Below are 22,403 nucleotides of genomic sequence, written 5' to 3' on the forward strand. Positions count from 1 at the left end.
CACCATGGGGTATAATTTTGCAGATTTGTTTAGCAGTTTCGCGGTATAAAAAGTAATATGAGTAATGGGAACATGGCGGCTTTCTCCTTAGAAGGCAAGAATCCACGTGATCGAATACCAAATATAGTACTACAGAAATAAAAATCTATGAGCAAAATATAGGGGGTTAAACAAAAGAGGTAAACAAACACAGGGAACATTTTACTTTCGACCCAGTTTTATTTCATCTCTTCCACTCTCACTTCGGCATACTTATGCGACCTATTTAATCAAGACGATGCTGAAAGAATAACCCGTTTTCGGGTTACAGAAAATAGCGTCCAGGAGCTTTTATTGAAAATTGTAAATGCCTGCGCGGCTGATGTACTCCAAGAGAATTCTTTTGCCGCGAGGCTTCTGCAAATTACTAATGTACGATATTTATCTACATTGCTCGAGTCACGCACATACTTATATACACACGCGCTGCACAAGCGTATTCCGATCTTGACCTTGACCTAATGTCACGATCATGAATGAAGGCGGATACGAGGATGACATCCGTGGAACCGAGAGATCCACCCTGTCTAATTCAACAATTATCGATTCCTTTCGAATGTTGGACGCGCTTTGGACGCTCATCGGTAGGAATCGAGGTCGTGCTCGCTGTCATTTCAACGTCGCTTTTCTTCCTTTCTATTAGTTTTGTAACGTCCATTCCCCTTTTATACCACTTATTCTCTTGGTAAGCTTGCACGTGCGAAAAATTTATTTTCTAGACAACGATTCGTTGACCTAGAGTTCTACTGTAGCACCAAACCAATTTTCCCGGGTGTCATGCTAGGACAACGCCAGTTGTACAAGTAATACTGTAGATTTCCATCACCAATACCAAATTTTAAAGGTTCTAGAAATTCTTTGTTGTCCATTAGGTCTAACGCATTGAACACGTCGAAACCGAGCTGAAAAGGATAGATACGTAATTTTTTTGCATTATCACAACTACAATCTATGAAACTTACATTACGCGCTGATATCAAAGCATCGGTCATAAGTTCGAGCCAAGGAGTTGTAGTGGATACATTGTAGAAACTGTATGCAGCTTTAAGCGTTTTGTGTGTCAGATGATGCATTATTGAACTTGGCAATGTATAATAACTAACCATGTCAGTAATTATACCATTGTTTTCCACTACAAAACTATCGATTATTCCGTTTTGTGGAAGGAACCAATGTTGGAATTCGTCGATTGAAAAGAGTGGAGCCAAGTCGAACTTTTCCAAATACTGAAACATAAATTAACTCGATGATATATTAAAACTTTTATATAATATTCCTGTAGTGATCATTACTTCGGTTAATATTTTGTGAGCTTGTGGTATGTCTGCTGGTACCAGTTTCCTAAATCCTGGTACTTTTGTATTTTCTGGTAACTTGTAAAGTTTTAAAGTTCTCTGCATAGTCATATTACGAGATAAATGAGAGAACTTTATTTCGATTAGTTTCTTTGGGTTAAGAGAGCGATGCCAATACCTATAAGAACGATTTCGCGATTAAATAATCAGAAATACTGACGCCTATTATCACATTCGGATGCCCACCTGCAAGTTGCTATTGGTTTTGGCAATACAACGCCAGCAGTATACACAGCTTGAAAGATACCTTGTAAATTAACTCTCCTAGTTATTTCACGAATTAAAACTGGAGCAACTCGTTTTGATCTTAACTTCTTGTGCACACATAAGAAATTTATCTCCACCATTTTCTGAGTACTAAAATTTTGCTGGCATTAGATGACAGAGAACAAATTATTGAAAAATATCCAAAACCTACTGATCATATACGCGAAGTGTAGCTGGTATAGCGGAAATAAAACCGACTAGACGTCCGCTTTTAGTTACTCGTACACCGCAGTGCCATTCCTTACACCATCCAGGTGGTTGTAGTGCCCTAAAAGGTATTACTCAAGCTCTACTGACTTAAAATAAACCTATGTATTTTACTAATTAGTACTTTTTGTTACTATTTACCACTTCAAAAATTTTGGTGGATAATCAAATCTAAACATAGCGTCATCGTCTTCCACATAATTTTCAGCCAACAAAGTATATAATTCAGATAAAACTAAAGGATCATCAAGATTCAATGTATCCCATTGAAAGTCTGCTGGCAATGAGTACGGTTCTGGCCTTATGGCTGTTTTATCAGGTTCGATAGGTTCATTTTTCACAATTTTTTCGTCTACATGAAATTGATAACGTGTCTTCATTTTCACAAAAGCACATAAATCGTACAGCAGTTTATGTTGTTATTTACCCATTTTTGGCACTGGTTGTGTACTCCAGAATTGATAAGGTTTCTGCATAGCTTCTTCCTGAGTCTTAGCAGGTTTTTGTTGTAGATTGAATGCTTCCATAGCTATTTGTAAATCGTGCATCGAAGGATTACAGGTGGTATACATGTCATACTCATACCTATGACCGGTATGGTTGTGGTTTTCACTGGCGGCATGCGCCATTTCATTCTTCTTCTTGCGATGTCCCTTCTTTGAACTGCATTTTAATCATTTCAATTTCATTCACTTATGTAGCATCAATGAAACATACTGAAGCACACGCACCACATACTCACGTCATAACAGCAAAACACAGAAGAATAATGAAAAGAGGAAGGAAAGAACAAAGGTCAGAGGCATACTCAGAATTTTATTATCAGAACGTGTATTTTTCAAAGTTAAATGAAATATGATTGATTAACATCATTAAACACATATCTCCATGCTCGCAAACTTTTGCAACATTTATAAAGCAATGTACTGCAGTTTGGAGCGGCTGATAGTAGGTTACTGTGACGCGTGATCATGATCTTAGATTCTAGATATAATTTTTTATATTAAAACATGAAGATACAGGATGCAGATGTGTTATTGTTAGATTGCATAATTCCAAGATTAGCGACAATTACGTGGCGAAAGCGGAAAAATTATTATAAATTGCACGCAGAACTGCCGGCCAACCATAGCTTCCGTGTATAGTGTATCAAAGGAAACCATATTACACTCGTGTCATTCGAAAATCGAATAGTAAATGTTCCACGTGAAATATATTATCATTCACTTACCTTTTGGATTTCCCATCTTTTTCATGAATTTCATCCTTCTTAGCCTCTCGTTCCACGACTTGACTCTTTTCCTCCATTTTAATATAGATTTTGACAATGCGCCTGCGCGGGACACGGTGGCTCCGTCTGGCAGATTTTGAACGGAAAAACAGGACGTCACGTGATTCTCGACCAGCGATATTCGATTCTCGATAAGAATAATCGAAGCTTACAAAGTCGATGAAATTTGATTTGAAAAATCATTTTGTTAGATACCAATTATATTTCATAAGGATAATTATGTGGAAATGAGGATTCGTGGTTGCTTTCATTTTTAAACACCCTTGAAATTGGTAAATTATACTACATTTTAACCATAGAGGAAGATAATAATTGTAACTATATTCAAGTTATTTATATTCAAATATTAAGACCGATCGATATTCGTCAAAATTAGTAAACGGTTCCTGTTTAGGCTGACAAGACTATTCAGTTGATTTTGGGTAATGATTAAATTAAAAATTGTTTCTATGCGCTTTTAGCATGTATCTTCGATGTATAACTATCAATATTTTACTTGAAGCAAACTATGCTACCTGTGAAAATGCATGGTTTGTATTGCTCGATATAATTTTAAACGAACACGAATTATAATGTCTAGGTTTCATAATCTTCACTATATTTGATTAATCAAGAGAATTGTTGACCGTTCAAAAAAAGTTTCCATTTCAGCTTATGATTCTTCAGTTGAATTTAAAATCAACTTGGGCACCTTATCGATATTAAAGAGGATAACGTTGCAAAAAATAACATAAACAGGATGATAAATAATATCCAAAACGCACAAGAAAATTCAGCAAATGGCAGTCTGACAAGTATAGTTTTCTTTATTTCATTACCAACAGTATTCTTACATCTTCATGCCGAAACAATGTATAATTTCTATATCATAATATATATATTCATTCATTCATTCATTTATTTGTTTATGTATATAATTGTTAGTGATCGTAATAGCAATAAATAGTCTGTAGTAGGCGAGTCTGTAGGTATGTAAACAGCTTTTAGGTACGCGTAATTCCAGTTTATCGATAATTCAAACCCGAGCGCGCGCCACGCTTGTATAATTCGTGATTTGCATACCTGTTTGCCAAACACTGCACGGGAGCGAGCTCGTGATTCGCCGGCATGTGACGCGTCAACTTTTCCCTTTAAGAAACTTCTTACCGACGAAACCGAACGTCCTCGCTTCTGCTCGTACGACAAGAGTCGCAAAGAAAATTGATTTCGGAAAGAACAAAGTGTCGCTTCCGAGTCTCGGACTTTTCCCCCGGAGAATCGGAAAATCGAGTATCGCGAGGAGGTAGTTGCGAGACAAACTTAAAACGCTCTCACTGTTTCAAAGAAATTTTCTAAGATTACGGGGTTCGTTTGGACGAGGCCTGCCGTTTCAATAAATAGTATTAATATCATAAGCAGCGCAGTAAACAATATTTAGGAATAGTTATGAATTTTGTCTTGTCCATTAGACAGATTAAAATTGGTTCAGCAAAAGAAATAATACGATAGTTATGTAACACATATGAAGTACTTATAAATGTAATTAGTTTGTTCAAAAGATGAATTAGAAAAGTTGTATTAATCCCTTCGTACCATGATGTAGGTGCGATGATTGTACTTTACTTTTTTGAACGTCAGTCTGTTTTGTTGCAAATATGATAAAGTTTGAAAACGAAATTTTTTTTTAAATTTAATTAAAATTGTTAATTCAACATAGTTACAAGTAATGTATTCACTGAGCTTACTGGATGTGGTAATAACATGAATTGTTTGAAACTGGTTTGTATAAAAAATGATTCCCTGGATACAAAGGGATTAAACAGTATCGTAGAAATAATTATGTAGGATTAATAGACACACGTGCAACGTTTTAAATATTCACAAGAATTACCTCATGTTCGAACGACTTTTCAAAGTGTTTATACACGTATATTCATTTCACAGGAAAGGAGAGAATCATCGATTCGTACGAGCACTTACAATTAGGGGTTCCAGTCAATGGTGAGTGACTCGGGAAGGGAATGGGGAAATGTGGTTTGCTACCTTATGTTTTAAACCAGTGGTTCTTAACCTTTTTAAACCCGCGGTGTAGTTTTTAACCGTAAATTATTCTATTAATAAAAAGTTAATAATATATTGCTTGTAAATTAAATCGAGTAAAAGAAATAAATTGACCTGAAAGAAGCATCGGTTTGAATATAAATTTATTTTAAACATTTTGATTGTGTATTATTTGGGTTCTTTTAGCAAAGCAGTGTAAAAAAAAACATCAATCTAAAGAAACAAAGATTTTCAAATTGATGTCTGTGTTTTACTGTGTTCTACAAGGGAGGATATATTCAAATAAATTTGAAATTTTGTAAAAATCAGTTGTAGTATTTGTAAATTCACAAAGCAAACGACAATAAATAATAATAATATCTATAATTTTATATTTGGAAGCAGGAGGAAAATAATTTTTTCATTAACAGTATGGGGAAATTGCGTAGTTTCCATTTCCAGTTCCACCATTTATCTCAGACCTGTAAACGTCAATTTTGACTACGATTTGGAGAAAGTTTGTTTCGGGGTACTGAGGTTAAGAATCACCGTACCAAACGAAACAGTTTGCGAATGTTTGCAGGTTCGCTTTAACAAGTGCCTCGATGATAACGATCGATCGATCGGCAGGTACCGAAATTCTGAACGAATCAGCGGGGATGTTTATCGAACGTTTCATTTCTCGCGCGTAGACGAAATGACGTTCTCGAATCAGGGCTTCCGAAATGAGAATCGTCGTTTTTCTCTCTACCGTTGCGTCCGAATGTTTCGTTTTATCGAAACGAGGTTAGCCACGCATCCGATCGAAACGAAACCGAGCCTATACAACTAATTAAGTAAGTCGCGCGGAAGTGTGATCTTTCGTTTCGTCCTTTCGGCGACGACGGGAGCTCGTTCGATCCTTAAACACGAACTTACACCATAGATTTCTTTTCGTTTCTAAGAAGGCATAGCAACTACGCTACTACGAGAAGAGAACAATTCCTTTTTTTCCATCACTGAGAGACTCCGAACGGCCCTCGAACGTCGACTACAAGTGTCGCAGACAGGGTTTTTTCATCGTCCTCCGAGATAATTCGGGAGGATCCTCTGGCGCTTTCGTTCGGCGGCGAATGAGCGATTATTCTTCGGTACCCGGTTTAACGAAGGGAAAGACGAGAAGGATTCTAATTCGGCTACCTTACGCCGCTAAGATGCATCGTCGACGTGTAATAATACGCTACGACTCCGCCTGCGATACGCAATTTATCTTGCACCGTCGACGAGGACAAACAGAGACGTCAGGGTGTCCCAAAAACCATTGCGCAATTTCAGTCGCTTTGAAACACCTATCGAAATTAATTGTACAGTGAAACTGGACAATACGCCCACTTCTCGAGACAAATTTATCAAACGGTTGCGTCGTGGTAGTTTTTTTGCACGAGTTGTGTGTTACTTGGTGAAATTAAGAAAAGAGAACGAAAATTATTGACAAGAAAGTGGGCAAAGAAAAGGAAGCTTCATGATGAATACAAATTAGTCGTAAATAAGAGAAATAAAATTATAAGAAGAACGGAATAACGAAGAATTTACCTCATTTTCTGTTTTTTAAGAGAAAATAGAGGAAATGATTTTTTGTCTGGTTTGTAAAACTTTTATAAAATTTTAATTGCTATTGGAAAATCAGATATCATTTCAAATTATGAAAAAGTACGTCATAATTTGAATAGAATATGATTTGATAGTAGGGCGTATTATCCTCTAACGGTTGGGTCATTTTGTAAATTCTTAGATATAAAACGTCTTGACATTAGCAAGAGACGTAGGTAACACGGATTTAAAAAGATTCGTTTCGCTACTTTTCAGTCTTACAAAATTGAATTTGTTTAGTATTCGCCACAAATTGTTCAGAAGCTAAAACTTAAAATTTTTGTGTATTTATGTAAGAAATGCAGCAATCACATTTATTGCAGATGACAATTAAACGAATTGTCATTTCAAATAAAAAATATCCCAATGAATTAACTATGCTTATTTTTAAAATCAGGTGAATATCGAAATGTGATGTTTTTGAAATTTTAATTATAATTCTATAATTAAAATTATAAGTCACCCGGTGGCTAGTCCATACCAGGGATAGAGCACCTATGGTCTTCTGTAGTGTTCCATAAGTTTATTAATTAAATATCTTCTTTAAACGAAGTTCAACTTTATTAATTAAATGCATGAAATCATAATTCAAAAAATAATCATAACAAATATTGAAATCCAATATTTCTCGTAGAATAACATGGGCAAGTCGAGTAGTTCAAGCAATTTCTCTACTCTGAATAAATTGATTTAGAATGCTTTGTTATTTTCAGCGATATAAAAAGGAATTTTGTTTTATGTAAATTGATCGTAAAAAATTCAATTCGTCAGTTTGTAGCGCAGTTTTTAAAACAGATTCTTGTGTCGAAGACAACGTGCCCGTAAATATGAATCAAATAGAGAAGAAGAAGAATTGATGTCGAAGACAGTTAGTTTAAATAAGAATTGACTTAGAAGTAGCGTTCTATTGGATTAAAAAGAAAATTTGTATGTATGATATGCCGAGATTCGATTATTGTAGCCAAGGATAATATTATTCTTTTATAGCGTCAGCTGTTCGAGTCGACGGGTTACTCGGGCTGAATAAACAAACAGTGGTGAAGCCGTTTTCATTTCAGTTTTCCATGAAAACATCGTTCCAGGTGAAAGTCGTTTCACTTAACCAGAGAATCTGTATACAAATTTTATCTTTTCTTAAAAAATCCATGTTTTAAATGCTGCGACCCACTTAGCTACGACTACAAGTCGATTCAGGTTGTGGCAACATTTCAGTGGCGCATCCCTGCCGTAGATCGTCGTACTGGGAATTACTCTTCGTCTCTGTTTTCTTAAGGAAACAGTTTTCTATCGGATGGGATCAAGCACCGATTTTTTTGATACACGATCTCCGTGTCAAACTGTTACGACCTTTAAATTCTTGTTCTTGATTTGTTGTATGCCTTTCATGAAATTTTTCAGCATAAAAGATAATAACGACATGGATTAACCCAACGTTGACTTTGATTTTTAAACCAGATTTCGCAGACGTATTAATATTTATTTTACATGTGTGAAATATTATTTCATAATTCAGAAATAATAACGTTTGTTATAGCGTGTCTTTGTTATTTTAAACTAGATTTCGTAGGTGTTTGTATATTTATTTTGTGTTTCTAGAATATTCTCTCATTACGCAGAAATAATAACGTAATTCTCTCACAACGCAGAAACAATAATGTAATTTTCTCAAGGAAATAGCTGCTAGCACGAATTTTACGATAAAAATATTAAGAAATATAGGGAAATATAGACAAAGATTTGTACATCAAGTATAGAACAAAAAATATTTAATGTTTAGTAAAAATTCGTTAATATATTTTCAGAATATTAATATAACAAACAAAAATGTTAAGTTAATCCAGAAAGTTGTTTAGAATCTAAAAAAAAGATCTTATAAACATTACGAGGAAATTATGTGCTAAAAATTAGCTCAAAGATATCACACAATGACGAATAAGAAAATAAGAAAAACTGATTTTAGAGACAGTTTAGAGAAAGACAAATCGTAAAGTATTCTCTCAAACTTAAGACTGAATTCGTATGCACGATATTCTGTGACTCGATTATTGCAGGCACTGAGAAATTATTCGTTTAAACAGTGAGCTGCTCGAGTCGACGAGCTACCGAGTAAACAAACGGCGCTGAAAACGTTTTCGTTACAGTTATGTGCGAAAACATCGTTATAGGTAAAACTCGTTTCACTCGGGGAATTCAGGTTCGGGAAATATCATAAAATATTTGAAATTGCGCAGTAATCGATAAACTCAACAAAACGCCTAGAGTTCGACGAAGTTTCGGAAATGAGCGATATTTATTGGGACACCCTAATAGTTAGAGCCTTGCGGAAAGAAAGCTTCGCGAGGTTCGCGTGAGAGATATGTTCGAGTGACGAGCGTGTCCTGGCGTGGATTGGAACAACGAGAGGCGGTAAGTGTGCATACGCAGCGATTAAAGGAGGAAACGGGTGTACGAGTAGGGTGAAAGGTTGATCAGTCGCTTGTTTGGTTTCGACGGTGCCGATAGACGATACTATCCCGCTGACGAATCCAGGATCTCCCGGAGGGCATATCGAGACACTGTTGGAGGATCGTTTCGACGAGGTCTCCAAGTTTGGTGTCTTCTAACCGGTTCTTCCGCGATGCTGCTCTCTCAGCAGTGATATGCATAGACGAGTGAGGCCAGGAGCCAGAGAGCCCCGGTTCCGTAGGATCGGCTTCCCTCGACCCCGTTTCTACCAGGTCGTTTGCGCTTAGGCTTCGACTTGGCACGCCGTTTGTGCGAGAAAATCGCGTTGGTGGCGTTGGTAGGCGAGTCGATGTTGCAGTAGCTCAGGTCGCAGCAGCTGATACAGATCTGGAACGAAATAACCGAATTTATTTCACCCGCCAACGACCCTGTCTTCCCAACCCCTCTCCGTCGACTCGGTGGCGAATAGTCGGGTCCAGGGAGGGAGAGAATAACGGCCAGGTACTTGGAAAAATTCGCTATTTCGCACCTGCTGCGTGTCCACCGGGATGCATCCGACCGAGGCTGGGCCGCATTCCTCGCTGCTCGCACAGCTCTTGCTCACCTGAAACGGAAACGCGTTCTGTCGTCGATCGTTTCGCGCTGCTTTGTTTTGGGGGACGCGGACCGTTGCTCCGTATATGTGCTTGTTCGTGCGTTCATTCCCGATCTTTCGCGGTAGAACGGTTTTCCTGGCTGGGCTATTGATTTCCGCCCGTCGTTAGAAAGCTACGACGTTCGTCTGTTTAATTCATGGCTCTTCGATTTCCCGCATGAAGGATGTTCGTCGTTTCGATTGCCGCGAACCTCGAACACATCGGTGATGGGACGTATGAAAGACGTACAGGGCTTGGAAGAAGTATTCGTTAGGTATTCTAGATTCAGGGGTTGTTCCTACTCAAAAGATATGGGAAAAGTGGATTTTCAAGAATTTTTGATGATAAGGCGTCTACATTTATTTTATTACTTCTTCTTCCAGAAACAAGTAGATCTTTTTTTATCTACCCATATATTTTTGAAAAAAAATATTAATTTGTTATAACGAGATTTCTACAAACCTTTCTATTGGTAAGCCTAAATGAAAATACATCATGCCTAAAATCGCCAAGAGCGTTGCGATGGACAAATTGATTTCTCTTAGGTCAACATTAATCTTGCAACATTCTGCAACTATTTGTCTGCTTGATGATGGTTACTAAGTTGATGCCATTAATACCCATTTCAAGAAAGCATTTCACGCCATCGATCACTACATTTTAGTATCCCAGTTGCATTCTATCGGCATTCGTGCGGTTCTATCGGACTTGCTCAAGAGTTATCTTATTGATCGCGTATAAATAGTCAAAATTAATAATTCATGTTCTAGACCTGTTATAGTGACTCCTGATGTCTTTCCAGATTCACGTATCAGCTCATTACCTTTCATGCTTCTTATAAACCATGTAGGTTAAGAGTTTAAAGATATTCCTTGCTTGTTATTCGCTGACGATTTTAAAATCTTACAAATAATTATCTAAATACAATCTGGTATTTACAGGTTCGGAAACTGGTTCCAGTTAAATAAATGTCACATAATTAGATTTCCCCGTTGGAAATGTCCAATCATATTCAACAACTCAATAAATACTGTTCCTCTCGTATTTGTTAATGTCGTTCGTGATCTCGTAACATTCATCGATTTCTCTTTCAATTTTCATTAAACATTTAAATCATATTACAGATTATTTGGATAAAATGTCATTTATGGATTGCCACGAATTTTCTGTTGACATCTCACTCTAAATTTACCGATAACGAAGTTATAGTTTGTTACACTTGGTCCACCTTGTATAATTATAAGTAATAGGAAAGTTATTTTCAAGTTAATTCCAAGTTATATATCCCCGTAATCTTCTTCAATAATTCTATGCTTATTTGTCAATTAAAATGTTTCCTTCTCCATCCCTATCACCGATTGCAATCAGTCGTACATGTTATACGTACACCGCAGAGACCAGGCAATTTCTTCGAGAAATCAGAGTTTATTACACGTATCGCCAGTCGTATTAAGAAGTAATCAACCGAAACGGGACGTCGATGTCGCGAGATTCGTCGATTCCAAGCGAGATGAGGTGTCTTCGGGGTGGTCGAGCACGGCAATCGTACGAGGAAAAATATTTTTCCACGCAAGTTACGTAAAAAGAAAAGGATGGTTTCCTAGGAAACGTCTTGAAAGGACCACGTATCCGTTGTACTCTAAACCGACATAAGCCAGAGTTTCTATATAGTAACTGGAAGGACGTATCTCGGCGAACTGAGAAAAAGCAGGGTTCTACGGAATAAGACAATAATACTGGGTACTGTGCTTTAAAAATACAGTTTCGCGGCATCTGTCGATCTTCCCACGCGCGGTATACGATATTCAGGCATTAATTAACCGAACAACGAGCAGGGCTTCTCGCAACTGGAAAGCCCACGGGGCGGGAGCGGGGGAGTCTAATTGATCATCGTGTTCATAATTGAAAGAGTTCGGGATAGCGCTAAGCGGGGGAGCTTTTACGAGATCCTGCAGCGTCGCCCTTCCGGCGTAAACTAGGTTCGGCAACTTTGTCCATTAACAAAACGGGAAATCGATAAATGCATTTAACGCTCAGCGTCTATCAGCACGGCGCGGCGGAATCAGCGATTGATTTTCGTCAGCTACCCAAGCAACACATCGACGTCGACATGTTGCTCGTGTTGATTTTATCGTTACAACCTGACGTGATTACGTTCAACCGTGAAACGAGTACGAAGGAACGCGGAGCATCGTATTGCGCTGGAACGCAGATTCTGTTCGTTCTTTTACCCCCTTCTTCGAGTGCTTTACCTCGAAACTAGCCAGTTTCCAATGAACGTGAGATTGAAAAACTCGAGGAATGCTCGAACCGTTGAAATTTATAGAGGTTCGTTCGATAATTATGCCCATCTCGAATATCTTCGCTATTTGAACCCATTGCACACGGATGTCCAATTTAAGGGGACGTGGTTAACTCTTTCAGACCTGGGATCCACAATTGAGGACAGAAAATGTAAAAATTACGGACAAATTTTTTTTTTTTAATCATTTCGTGATTCATCTTCCAATTTATATCTGGAACTGTTGATTGTTCGAGGAATAATTACACGGGTAATAATATCGTGAAACAGGAAAATTGCGTCGATAATTAATTCCACTTCAATTACGTATTCCCGTTCCCGTGAAATCGCGACACGAATGAACACAGAATTTGCGTTCCAACTCGTTGCAACGAGGTATCGAGACGGTATTCTGGGCCACGATTCTAAATATTTCTTGGCAACCGGCGAGCTTATCGTGCCGTTCCTTCCGCCTCGATCGGAGGGTCAATTGTGGAGAAAAAAGTTTGCTTGCCAAGACGCTGTTTCCTTTGCTGTCCAAAATGTGCAGCGATCTGCAAAAGTCTCGGCCACCCGCCGGACACGGTGTGTCTATCGCCCATTCGTTGCACATCTGCGGACAGAGAGACAGAGAAAAACAAATAGGCGCTGGTTAGTAGGAATTTTAGTAGACAGTTGACACAGACGACCATTTATATTCCGCGTGATCGCGTGGCCCGCACCAACGCCAGCGATGGGACTAACGCCATACTGATACTATCGATTCCAGATAACCAAATACCTTTTTATATTAAACTGAGGGCTTCTATAAAAGAGGTTTCTGGATTTCGTTTCTTAATAACGTAATCGTGGTGTACACTTATGAAGGAAAACCACACTAGATGGCCAAACATCACGTGTTCATTAGTTTTACAAATGAAAATTGATTTAATTTCTTTTTTAACTTTGAGAATATTTTACGTATATTTTAAAGTACATTTGGTAATTTTTCCCTATCATTTCACACAGAAATTTTTCAGGTGTCACCTGTTTCCTATAGCAAGTTTTCGACCGAGAGTAGTGAATAGAAATATTATTTAAATGCATAAGGTGATTCACTTTGGTTAAAGATAAAAGAACTCCGCTAAGAAGAAACTTTTGGACTGTTTCGAAACGATGTGATAAACATATTGATAAACATTTCGTGCTTGCTTCGGGCTATTGATATACAATATTTTTCTATTCCTACAGTGCCTATACAACGGAGAATCCCTTTATCCACAACTCTCGGTATCGCTTTTCCACATTAACGATATTCGTCGATCTACAGTATCAAGAGTTTCGTAATTCGGCGCAACACGATTAGGATATTGTTTAGCGTACCACCTACGTGCCGTCCGACTGTTTCCGGAACATTCACCAAAGCACGTTCGCGTATTCGCTAAATGCAGAATGCATTGTAACTTTCAGCTAGAGAGTAATTTTACAAAGGCGAAACTCTTGTCGGAACGTTCGATGTCTGCGTGTACGTATTTTCAGATTAGCGTCGACCATAATCGAATTAAACTGATAGCTGCCAACTTGTGGCTTTTCCAAAGGAGATTCCACACAAGGGTAATTTGCTCCAATCATATGAAGCAAACTTGCGTTCGTACGAAAGCTTTTTAAATAATTTGGCATTTCACTGAACGATACCTTGTTTGCGAACGTGGATGTATAGACATTTTACGTTAATATATTCATCAACAATTTTAAATGTAGGGAAGTGATAAAGTAATACTAGAAAATATTAGTATTAAGTTTTGAAGTGGATATGATAAATTTTAACGATTGGAAATTATTCAAATAAACCACTGTAATCAAGGATTAATTTCGATTATTGCATTAAAACCATGCGTTTTATCATGAGAATGATATAATGATTTGGAATATTCATTTATTCATATCTAATTATAACAGAATTCAATTGATAAGTGGTCTTGAAATGCAATCAAATCTTAATATGAATCTGCGTTTAGAGGTATTCAAGTAGAGACTTGAATTATTTAGTCTAATTTCCATGTATAGAGAAATCCAATGCAATTGCTTGAATATTATCAGTACGTAATCATTTCGTATCGGTTCCATCGCAATCTTAAGGAATCCTGGAATGTCTGTGGGAGGAGGAAAAGAATTTTACGAATGGGTTTCGTTAAAGAGAAGAAAACTGGATGCCCGTACTTTGCCGCGACTAGATCAAGGGGAACGAACCGTTAGAGTTCCGAAAATTCTGCAGGTAAAGAGTATCCGGGAACTGGTTTCTTCCAGTCGAACGCTCGCGACAACTGTATCGCTGTTGCAAACTTCCCTTGTACAGAGTATAGGAACTCAAGGAAAGGAAAAGAGCAAAGGAAAAAAGTAGAAAGCGACTACTGGGTTAACGATAGCCCTGAGAGTCGTCCATGTTGGATAGAAGAATCACCAAATGGACAGATATTGGATAGCAATGGGATTAATTCGATGTTCCAGGGGAAGCTTTTAAGATTTTCTTATTTAACACATTGTCAACCGATTGGGAAGGTTTCTCTTTCTTGCATGAAATATACACAGCATGAGTGCTTATACTAAAATCAAAAATAATATTGTAAGGAACTGACTGAGAGACAGTCTGTACATAATTTGTAAATTTGAGGTCAGTTGAGGTCATTATTATCTTTCGAACTCCCATCAAGTTTATAAGGCGTGGGTTGAATTTGTTTAATATTATTTCATGCAAATATTTTTAAGTATTTAAATAACGGAAATATAATTAAGATCTATTTTTTAATATAGAGAAAAAAGAGTATCCCCTTCAAGTGTTTTGTTCGATCAACCTAGAAGGATGATTCTGTAAGTGACTATAATTTTTTAAATTGAATTGGGTAGGAATATTTTAAGAACCTAAAGCAGTAAGAATATAAAAGAATATTTGTTTCGAGATAAAAAAGGAATGAGTATCCTTTTAAGTGATTAATAGAATCGATAGCGAGACTATGTGCATTAATGCTGATTCGTATTAATTCCTGATAATTGTATTATGGCATTAAACGTATATTACGGGGATCGTTGGCGCTGATTAGTTACGGATTCGGTAACAACTGATGTATTGATACGATACTAATCATCGATACAGAGCGACGAAGATTATGGTGAATGTATACGTAGTAGGAGTTGAGAGTTGTACTGGGTCAGACGTTCTATTCAGTCGACTTAAGGGTCTTATGGTATCACATTTCCTTTCAAGTTGATCTTTCCTTTCCTTTAGGATAGTTCTTGGTAACGATGGAAGTCAAATCGTCTCAAGACATCTTGAGTTAAGAAATAAAATTGGAGAGCCCTCGAAATACTTTGCAAGACTGATCCTATCGATTGTTTTGATAATTTAATAAATTCTTGGTATATCGAATGTTTGGAAAATTTGTATTCTATCAAATGTTTTGAAAATGTAATGAATTCAGAGTATCGAATATTTGGGAAATTTTTATTCTATCAAATGTTTTGAAAATGAAATAAATTCAGAGTATCAAATATTTGGGAAATTTTTATTCTATCAAATGTTTTGAAAATGAAATAACTTCTGGATGTATCGAATGCTTCAGAAATGTTGAATTTCTTAAAATTCTTAATTCACTAAAATATTAAATATTTTTTACTTGCGAAAAGAATTATACAGTAGGACATGGATAAGCATTAATGATACACATTATAAAATAAATTTTAATATACACGTCTTTCCAAAAGAATTCATGCTATATGCGAAGGGTTAAAAGCAGAATAGCTCGTAGTGATAGGAGGGTAAAATAAGATCCACCACTCCATCTCGGAGTCGCGCGAGGTTTTGGCGAAGAAGTAGAAGAAAGTATAAAGAACTTAAAAGAAATCTAGAAACAAGGTTTCATTATCACAACGTCATCTTTTAATCTAGTTGTATCGTTAACAACAAGGTTATCATTGCCAGAAGTTTAAATATCTTCATGGCAGTCAAGACTTCCAAGACTCTCATTATGCCCAAGATTTTGGACACTATTTAAGTTTTCAGACAATTTCAAAGCGATCCAAAACTTTAAATTCTTGACTTGCTTGCAAGGAAGAGTATTAAAGTTTCAACGTTAATTCTTGGTCTCAAAGAGGTGTTCAAGAATTTGGAAACTTAGAAAATGTTGGAATATTGTATGTAAGTAAAGTACACATGCCATAACAATACACATTGAAGGTGCAAACTCCTTTCTTTGAAAACTATACAGATATTTCTCTTTTGTTTTCGTGAAGTCATTGTACAACCTCGAGGTAGGAATATCCAAGAAAACTTTCAAAAGAGATTGCATATTTTAGAAATAAACTGCGTACAAGTAATTATTGAAAATTGCATACTTTTCAAGTTGCCTCCAGTAACAGAGTTCAGTAAATAAAATCGAACACATAAATTGATTGCATTTATAAAGAAAGATTGTGTAAAAGTTTATCTGCTTGAATTAATAAAGTCTAATTATAAGGATAATTTGACAAACTTGATCCTTGAAAAAGAGATATTCTGCATCTTTTTTGCGAAAAAGAGAAATCTACATTTTTTTCTCGGGGTATGATTTTATATCCCCAAACCGTACTATGACATCAGCGAAAAATGCAGCTCAGTTATAGACGAACAATTTTACTTGCGTGCAATGTTTCCAAATTTTCTGAATTTTTGTGTTCTCTGCCTGTCCTTGTTAGTAGCGATACGTTACATCCATAGTGGAGCCAAAATCAATTGACCTACGCTATGTATCGCAAAAAGGAACAACTTCTATTTTCAGGAAAAATGGAGCGTTGTTGGAGAACATTGAAATGTCCTAAAAAATATTGTGTACCTGAAAACTTCAATTTGTTAAATTTTGCCATTGTGCTAAAAAAACGAATAATCGTTGAATCAAATCAGCTTAAAAAATTCAAGATCGCAAATTCGTGAAAATTTTATTGAAATAATAGATGAGGAATGAAAATTCTGTATAGCGATTTATTTACAAGATATAGTTGATTTCAACGTCATTGTATAATTGATATCGTAATTTTTATAGAAAAAAAAATGAACCAAATATTTAACAGTAATGATTACTCATATTAATCGGAAACGTCACTGATACTATTTTAAATGAATTACTTAAATTTTATGTATAATATATTTTCATTATCTTTTAAGGTATAGTGTGACAGGCTGACGAGGTAGTTGAAAATTATAACAATAATATCAAAATTAGCGCGTTCACCACCAAATGTCGCATATGTGTCACAATCCGATTTTCGCGATAGACTAATATCGCATATACGTGACAGTGATGATGTTTTATGTCCATATAAATTAATGAACTGTGTCACATCACGTGAGACATAATATTCAAACTATTCAGTTAATCTATCGAATACGTTTTATTGGTAGATAGGCAACATCGCACACGACATTAAACAACATTACTATTAATGTAGCTTGGTTTTGCATTCGACGGTTTTCCAATTGAATGGCGATGGCGGATGTGTTAAACAAATTTTGCATAACAGAATAAACGTTTTAACTGACTGCACATCACTGTACAATTCACTCAGTATTTGAATTCCATGGCATTGTTATCATAGTTTCAAAATTAAAGATGAAAATTCAGATACATTTACTCATATTTTCATTTGCCATAAATGCATAAATATTCATAGGCTAGTTACAACTATTCCAATTTTGGAGTATATTCAACATGATTCGGTAGAAATATTTTAAATATCTTTTAAATATTAAACATTAAGTATATAAACAAATTTCAACTTTTTGACTCAGAAAAAAGAGTGTCTCCTTAATTTTCAAGTCCATTTCGTATTTTTCACGCCCGATTACGACCAAATAAATCTCCGATTCAAGAATGAAAATTTAACCGATTCGAGCGAGGTGAAAGGGATGATTTGGGGTTGCTGCAAAGCTCCTGTGAAAAGTGTCCCTGGTCCAGACGACGTACTTCGCTTTCATTGTCATCCGCTCGACCGTGCATTAAATGCATGTCCGCCATTTTAGCATAAGTGCACGTCGACATTGCTCCAATTTAAGAGCACCACTAGATCGTCGAAAAATAGTGATGCGCACGAGACGAGACAAATCTCGATCGAGATCGAGATCGATATGCATGTTTCGAGACTTTTCGAGATGAAGATCGAGATCGTAGAAATCTCGTCTCGTCACTATCGAGAAGCAACTGCAGACAGATGTTTTGGTTCACAAATGCCAACGTTCTTTGGAAAGTCTAGGTTGAATCAACGTATTTGTAGCGCGCCTTAAAGTAATAATTGGAATAATTACATAAACCTCTTCGGTAACTATATTGTTTAAAATACATAAACTCCGAATTGACGTTGATTTATCAGTCAAGTCAGTCTATCAGTCATATGGAAGTTAATTATTAATACTTATTTGCAATTTCGGTAGTTACTATCAGAGTTAAACGATATTCCAACAATTTCGAGTAAACCTTTATGTACAAGGGATGCTTAAGTTGGAATTAGCATCGGGGCGTTAGCAACCCTCGCACCAAGCTTTACATCGACTGTTCTTATAATAAAAGTCTACGGCAAAGTTGATAGACCTCCCCTGAGTTCACAATATACCATAGAAAATCGATACAGTGTTCTCGATACGCGTGCAAACATTATTAAATGGGAAATGTGTGTGTACAAACTGATATACACAATAATTTTAACACATGAGTTTCTATTCAGTTGAATACACATGGCTATTAGTTAATTAATGTAAAATAAAGATAACACAATCACATTCATACCATTGTGCATAGAGTGAAAATTAAATAGACTGCTTGTTTCGATTATGTACTGCTATGGTACCTCTGAAATAATATTATGCACATATGAATGGGATATTTAAAAAATGGCATACGTGAAAAATGTTAATTGTTGGGAAACATGAATATCCTATTCGTGTTATGTATTTTCTTTAAGTAACTGAAGTTCTTTTTTAATATAAGCGAAAGAGATAGACTTTCTGAAAATTCCAAACTAGAATATCCTCTTGACGATAATATAAATGTTGCGATAAACGGCTGATTCTAAAACAGGTCAAAACAAAAGTTCCTTTTACTGCAGAAACGATGCATACATTTTCACAAATGTCGTTTCTGCGTTGACTTAAAACTTTGAGGGCCTGTGTAACTCATTCGGCGTGGACACCGCACATTTACACTAGACGGCCAGCCCAAATATACGACGCTCATCCTGGTTCGTCTAGTGGAAATGCATGACGCTAGTCCTGAATAGATTAACATGGAAAGGGACGTTGAACATGTGTCATTTGTGTACCAAACGATGCGTCTACCTATTCTATGCGAGAATCCGGGTCTAACTCGGAACCACACAAAACGTTACATAGAAGCCGTTCATTATGAAAATGGTATGAGTCTTCCTACATTTTGAGATACGAGAGATATATTTAAAAAATGGCCAAGGTTCGTAACCCTTCGCGGTATGATCTCTATTTCTGGCTTCATTTTGATATTAAATAAGTCTTAAGTAAAAAATATTCAAGTTATATTTACATTAAATTGATTTAGGATACAGTATTAATGACGTCACTTTTTAGTCGCTAGTGTTAGTAAAATCACTACTGCCATGTTTTACTTACTCAAAACATTCAGTGTCAACTACGAGATGCCTTCCAGTTCAAATGTATTGCAATTACTCCAGAGATAAATTTATAGCCTTTTGAGTCACGAATTATTGCAAGAGAATTTTGGTCGATTCTAGTGACAACTGAATTTTAGTGCAATTGAAAGTTAATTTCCATGGTTAAATTTTTAATTGAAATAGAATTCTGAAATTTCAATTGCAATTGAAGTAAATTTTCTTTTTAAAACAATAAATTTAATACCACTTTTTATTACCAAAATAACCTACATTACACATCTGTATTAAATCTTGGCGCCCAAGGCACAGCGCTTTAAATTTGCCTGGCAGTGAATGCGATAAAACGATTTATCTCGATCACTTAAATTTAAATGCTGAATCAAGAACATATGTAAATGAAATTTAAATTAATTTCATTTAGGATAGTGCCAGCTGCTGGTGTTCGTCCCGTCGCGAAACCAACAATCCGCAAAAATCGACAGTAAATCGTACAAGGCCTCAGTCCCATCGCCAGATATTGGCAATTCAGCCACGACTACCGGAGTGGCGAAAAGTTAAGGGAAGAAGGAAGGATAAGGGGTTGGGCGCGCAAGCCGGGCCAAACGCGGAAGCGGAGTTTGCGAAAATAAGTGAAGATCGATGGCGAAACGATCCTCGGGGCTAAACGAAATTGCGGCTGGACCCGGCACGATACAGGCATTACAGACTCTTAAGAGAGCGTTTAATGGACTCCTCGATACCTGGTTATCGCTGACGTTGACGCAAGTGTAGCACGTTAGACCTGGAACACAACAGAGGAACGTTGGAGTGAGTAATAGGGTTTCAGAGACGCCCGGGCTGGCTCAAGTAGGAGACAAAGGGCGGAGAGTGGTAACAATTAAACACGCTTAGGCGTTCGTTCGATATAATTCTGCGCGCCGTACATTTAACGTCCGGAGGAAAATGGATTGTCCCGTCGAATGGAACTCACAACGTCGCGCGTCGGGTCGAACGACAAAGCGTTCCTCCTTGGAACGCATCGTTAACCGGGGCCACGCCAGACACATTGCGCCCTAGTAAGCCATCGTAATTAATACTTTCGACGCTCGAATTGAAGTAGTTCTTGGTCGCTTTGAGCTACGAGCGAGCCAACACAAAGTGGACCAGGCACAGTAGGGCAGCGACACACGCCTCGAAAGCTGTCTCAAGCTAGCGGTTTGCATCAATCTTGTTCAATTTGGCTCAGTTTTTTCATTTCTATTCAATGTTGATTAATTTTGGTCAGGTGCGTTCAGTTTTGTTCAATTTGATTTAGCGTTGATTAATTTCACGTTTATTTAATTTTATTTAATTTCGTTTAGTCTCGTTCGGTTCCATTTAGTGTTATTTAGGTCTGTTCAATTTTTTTCAGTATTTTGTAGTCCTGTTCAGTGTTGATGAGATTTGTTCAATTTGATAGAATTTCATTCCATTTTCATCAGCTTGATTTTGTTTTGCTCAGTTTAATTGAACACCGTTTAATTTTGTTTCAGAAAGTTTATGTATAAGAGCTTTCTTGACATACAGTTTTTGTGAATTATGAACAAAAATCTTCCTAGATAACAGCTAACTCAATATTAAAATAAACTTTTATAATTATTTTGATATATTTTGACAAATTGATATATGCTTTTATATGTTACTTTTGCCTTTGACGTATAAGTCACGTACAATTTATTATAAATTTCCATTAAAAAGTAAAGTAACACAAAGGAAATATAATATAAAATGAATTCCACAGCTACAGAGTGATTTAACACGTGACTAATTTTTAATAATATTTGATTCTGGTGCAGTAGATCCTCAAGTACTATATTGTATCCGAAAATGTTCAAATTTCATTTTTCTATTTTTGGCTGATTTTTTGAATGATTGCCCCACTGTGTGACAATTTTCTCGCGATGAACGTTCCCTTTCTCGTAGAGGAAGCGAAATAAATGCAGTTCCCGGGATCTATTAGGTCGATGGAAGCGAAATGTCGTTCTTTATTTTCAATCGAACTTCAAAGGCCCGTTACGTCTTTGAAACTTTATATATTCCATCGAAATAGCTCCTGCGCGATGCTTGACATTTTCCCCAACGATCAAATAACCTCATTATACGGGCGCTGTCGACAGTTGAAAAATCTTTAGTTGCTGTTTTCACTGGCTCTTTCCTTTGGAGTAGCGTACTCCAGAGGAAATGGTTGAAATGACGTAGCCGAAGACTTTAACAATTGGAACTTTTTCGTTTGGTAAAACGTAGCACATTTTAAATACATTCCTGCACACTATTAAGCAATCGCTCTGTAATCGGTTGAAAAATGGTGAACTTCTGTAATTCTGTTGAGAATAGTTTCTCAACGACGTAAAAATCATTCTGAAGCATGGAACCTGAATTTTTCAAATTTTAAACAGTTGCATCATTTTCATGCTGATTTTCTCAAAATTGTTTAACATTGTTCTATTTTGAAGTTAAATCCGAAGTTTAAACATTCCACTTCTGGATTTGTATAGACGGAAAAGTTAAAAAATGATAAGTCTCTTTCAGCTGATAAAAGTCGTGAAAGTAATTTGGCAAACTCTATTCGTGAT

General features: G+C 36.5%; 2 protein-coding genes across 2 annotated transcripts in view; both read right to left on the minus strand.

Moving 5' to 3' along the window:
- Positions 1-199: 199 nt before the first annotated feature.
- LOC128885963 (glycylpeptide N-tetradecanoyltransferase 1) lies at positions 200-3,230 on the minus strand. Its single transcript, XM_054140424.1, has 8 exons — positions 3,100-3,230; positions 2,296-2,531; positions 2,010-2,220; positions 1,813-1,929; positions 1,581-1,751; positions 1,332-1,512; positions 1,002-1,265; positions 200-941 (listed from the first exon to the last, which is right to left on the minus strand). Exons 1-8 carry the CDS (start codon positions 3,174-3,176, stop codon positions 783-785), a joined length of 1,416 nt encoding a protein of 471 aa, XP_053996399.1. The 5' UTR covers positions 3,177-3,230; the 3' UTR covers positions 200-782.
- A 715-nt stretch (positions 3,231-3,945) lies between these two features.
- Positions 3,946-22,403, minus strand: part of LOC128885969 (ly6/PLAUR domain-containing protein 6-like) — a 129,813-nt gene continuing 111,355 nt past the window's right edge. The window contains exons 3-6 of the mRNA XM_054140432.1: positions 20,553-20,593; positions 12,683-12,781; positions 9,782-9,856; positions 3,946-9,639 (exon numbers count right to left, since the gene is read on the minus strand). Coding sequence (XP_053996407.1) covers positions 9,436-9,639; positions 9,782-9,856; positions 12,683-12,781; positions 20,553-20,593 — 419 coding nt within the window. The 3' untranslated portion in view covers positions 3,946-9,435. The remainder of the gene's footprint in view (positions 9,640-9,781; positions 9,857-12,682; positions 12,782-20,552; positions 20,594-22,403) is intronic.

This window comes from Hylaeus anthracinus, unplaced genomic scaffold (genome assembly GCF_026225885.1).
Source record: "Hylaeus anthracinus isolate JK02 unplaced genomic scaffold, UHH_iyHylAnth1.0_haploid 11982, whole genome shotgun sequence".
NCBI lineage: Eukaryota > Metazoa > Arthropoda > Insecta > Hymenoptera > Colletidae > Hylaeus > Hylaeus anthracinus.

Excerpts from the sequence above, each read along its gene's own strand:
- LOC128885963 (XM_054140424.1), bottom strand. The coding sequence starts at position 3,176 with ATGGAGGAAAAGAGTCAAGTCGTGGAACGAGAGGCTAAGAAGGATGAA. Across the intron at positions 2,221-2,295 it reads ACAACCAGTGCCAAAAATGG|ACGAAAAAATTGTGAAAAAT; the intron begins GTAAATAACAAC and ends AATTTCATGTAG. Across the intron at positions 1,513-1,580 it reads AAACCAATAGCAACTTGCAG|GTATTGGCATCGCTCTCTTA; the intron begins GTGGGCATCCGA and ends TCGTTCTTATAG.